Below are 2,232 nucleotides of genomic sequence, written 5' to 3'. Positions count from 1 at the left end.
AGCCACAATATAACCCTTATCTCGCACTGATAAAGTCTGAAAATGTTGCAGCCCAGATAACATATAAAACATAATGGAGACCCTTGCATATGGAGTTTCTAAGGAAGCAAAAGCAGCCTCCTTTTTGCTCCCTGTCTCTTCCTTGACCCTCTCTCCCTCCCTTGCTCCAGGTTCAGAATCACGTCACACAGTAAGCAGGTATTGCAGAGGTAAGTATAGTATGTTACCCTTCCCTAAGGAGTCACACTTCTGTGTGCTGCGAGCTAAAGGAGGCAAAGCTGCCTTTCTGACATCGGTTAAACTGACAGAAGCTGGCAGCCCGGATCCTTTCGCCTTTGATCCCACTTTTGTGTTTCTGCTTGTCGCGTGCGATAAAACTTTCAATCAGCTTCAGTTTTTCATGCTCTTCCTTCAGGAAGAAGTCAAGAAGCACGCTCTTCTCCTTTTTGATCTGTTCACTGATGTCCTTGGGGATGTCAGGAATCATCCAGTCAACCAAAACACTGAGGAACATCACCAAGTTCTGCAAACACAGCAACAGGCGTGAAGCAAGTATGAAAAATCCAAAATACTTGCACTAGAGCAAAACCAAACCTTTGCTATACCTATGAGGCAGGTATCAAACACATTTTGCTGACGGCATGTAGTATTAAGCAGTTGAGTACGGCCTTAGTTCAAGAACCAGCTTACGTTTGTGCACAACTCCCCCTCAGTGGAGCGGCTTAATTAAACACATGTTTCAGTTAGGTTTGAAACGGGAAAGGACTTGGATTCATCAAATGATTCATGGCCTAAGCAGCTAAAACAGCCTTATTCTTTACAGGCATTCAAAGGTGCTCAGTTCTCAACATCAAATTCATTGAGACTGAGTTCAGAATCCATTACTATAAGGGCAACAACAGTGAAAGCATCCTCCAATACTATCATACCCATGTGTTTCCAATGTGGCCTGAGCAGACAGCAGAGAACTTTTGTGGTCATTCTGTCCTCAAATCCTTCTGTCTGCTGACAAGCAGGATTTTTTTGCACTACCACAGCGTGCAAGCCACAACCCTGAACCTCAAGTGTCAAGTTCATTACAGGTGATGCTCATAACACAAAGGCAGGAAGCAGACTGGGCAAAAAGTTTTGCTTGTTTGTGAAATTTATAGATAAATTATGCTTTGGGTTTTACATTATCATGATAACGCTTTGAAAACTGCTGTGTTGTGTAATGCCTCAAAATGTGTGAGAACGTTTGCTGACAAGGCTACTAGCATGAACCCTCCATCCCCATCTGAGACAATGGAGCTAATTAACCAGGGAATGTACTCTGGCAGAACAACAGGCAGGCTATTTGAAGCCCAGCATAACCAGTTGCTTTCAAATGTTTTGCAGCCAGCGGTGGAAAATTACTGAAGACAGAGCAAAGAAGCAGAAGAGGGCAATATAAACCAGGCAAGACTCACAGTCACACTTAGGAATATTTGGCAGGTGAGGAGAAAAGACAGGCAGATTTCAATACGAGGGGTGGGCCCAATTTGACTGTGGAGGAATCCCAGATCATGGAGGACAGCAGAAGGCTTCTGCCATTTGGAAAGCAAGCCATGATAGCAAATCCCTTGCCGATGAAATCTCCACACTGGGGGGAATTTACTCCATTTACTTGTAGAAAGTAATAAAAGATTGGAGAATTTATTACTTTTGTTTATTTCTTGCTTTGGGTAAAGAACAGCATTTCACAAGCTTACATAGCATTTATGTGCTTTTTACAAGTAGTGCCCCTGAGAGTATAAAAACTGACAGAGTCCACTTAACTGACATGTTCAAGAGCTTGAGGTATTTTGGGGTCAACAAGGCCAAGTGCCGGGTCCTGCATTTCGGCCACAACAACCCCATGCAGCGCTACAGGCTTGGGGAAGAGTGGCTGGAAAGCTGCCTGGCAGAAAAGGACCTGGGGGTGTTGGTCGACAGCTGGCTGAACATGAGCCGGCAGTGTGCCCAGGCGGCCAAGAAGGCCAATGGCATCCTGGCCTGTATCAGAAATAGTGTGGCCAGCAGGACTAGGGAAGTGATCGTGCCCCTGTACTCGGCACCGGTGAGGCCGCACCTCGAATACTGTGTTCAGTTTTGGGCCCCTCACTACAAGAAGGACGTTGAGGTGCTGGAGCGTGTCCAGAGAAGGGCAACGAGGCTGGTGAGGGGTCTGGAGAACAAGTCTTATGAGGAGCGGCTGAGGGAACTGGGGTTGTT

The 2,232-nt window shown here is 45.9% G+C and overlaps 1 protein-coding gene across 1 annotated transcript in view; it reads right to left on the bottom strand.

The window, feature by feature from the left end:
- Positions 1-241: 241 nt before the first annotated feature.
- The window catches only part of ANO2 (anoctamin 2), a 217,381-nt gene continuing 215,390 nt past the window's right edge, over positions 242-2,232 (bottom strand). The window contains exon 25 of the mRNA XM_019474448.1: positions 242-523. Within this exon, the coding sequence (XP_019329993.1) occupies positions 242-523 (282 nt within the window). The remainder of the gene's footprint in view (positions 524-2,232) is intronic.

The sequence above is a fragment of the Aptenodytes forsteri genome, unplaced genomic scaffold (genome assembly GCF_000699145.1).
Source record: "Aptenodytes forsteri isolate BGI_AS27 unplaced genomic scaffold, ASM69914v1 Scaffold73, whole genome shotgun sequence".
Classification (NCBI taxonomy): Eukaryota; Metazoa; Chordata; class Aves; order Sphenisciformes; family Spheniscidae; genus Aptenodytes; species Aptenodytes forsteri.
Note: the sequence above shows the minus strand (reverse complement) of the source record. Positions and strands in the feature narration are given on the sequence as shown.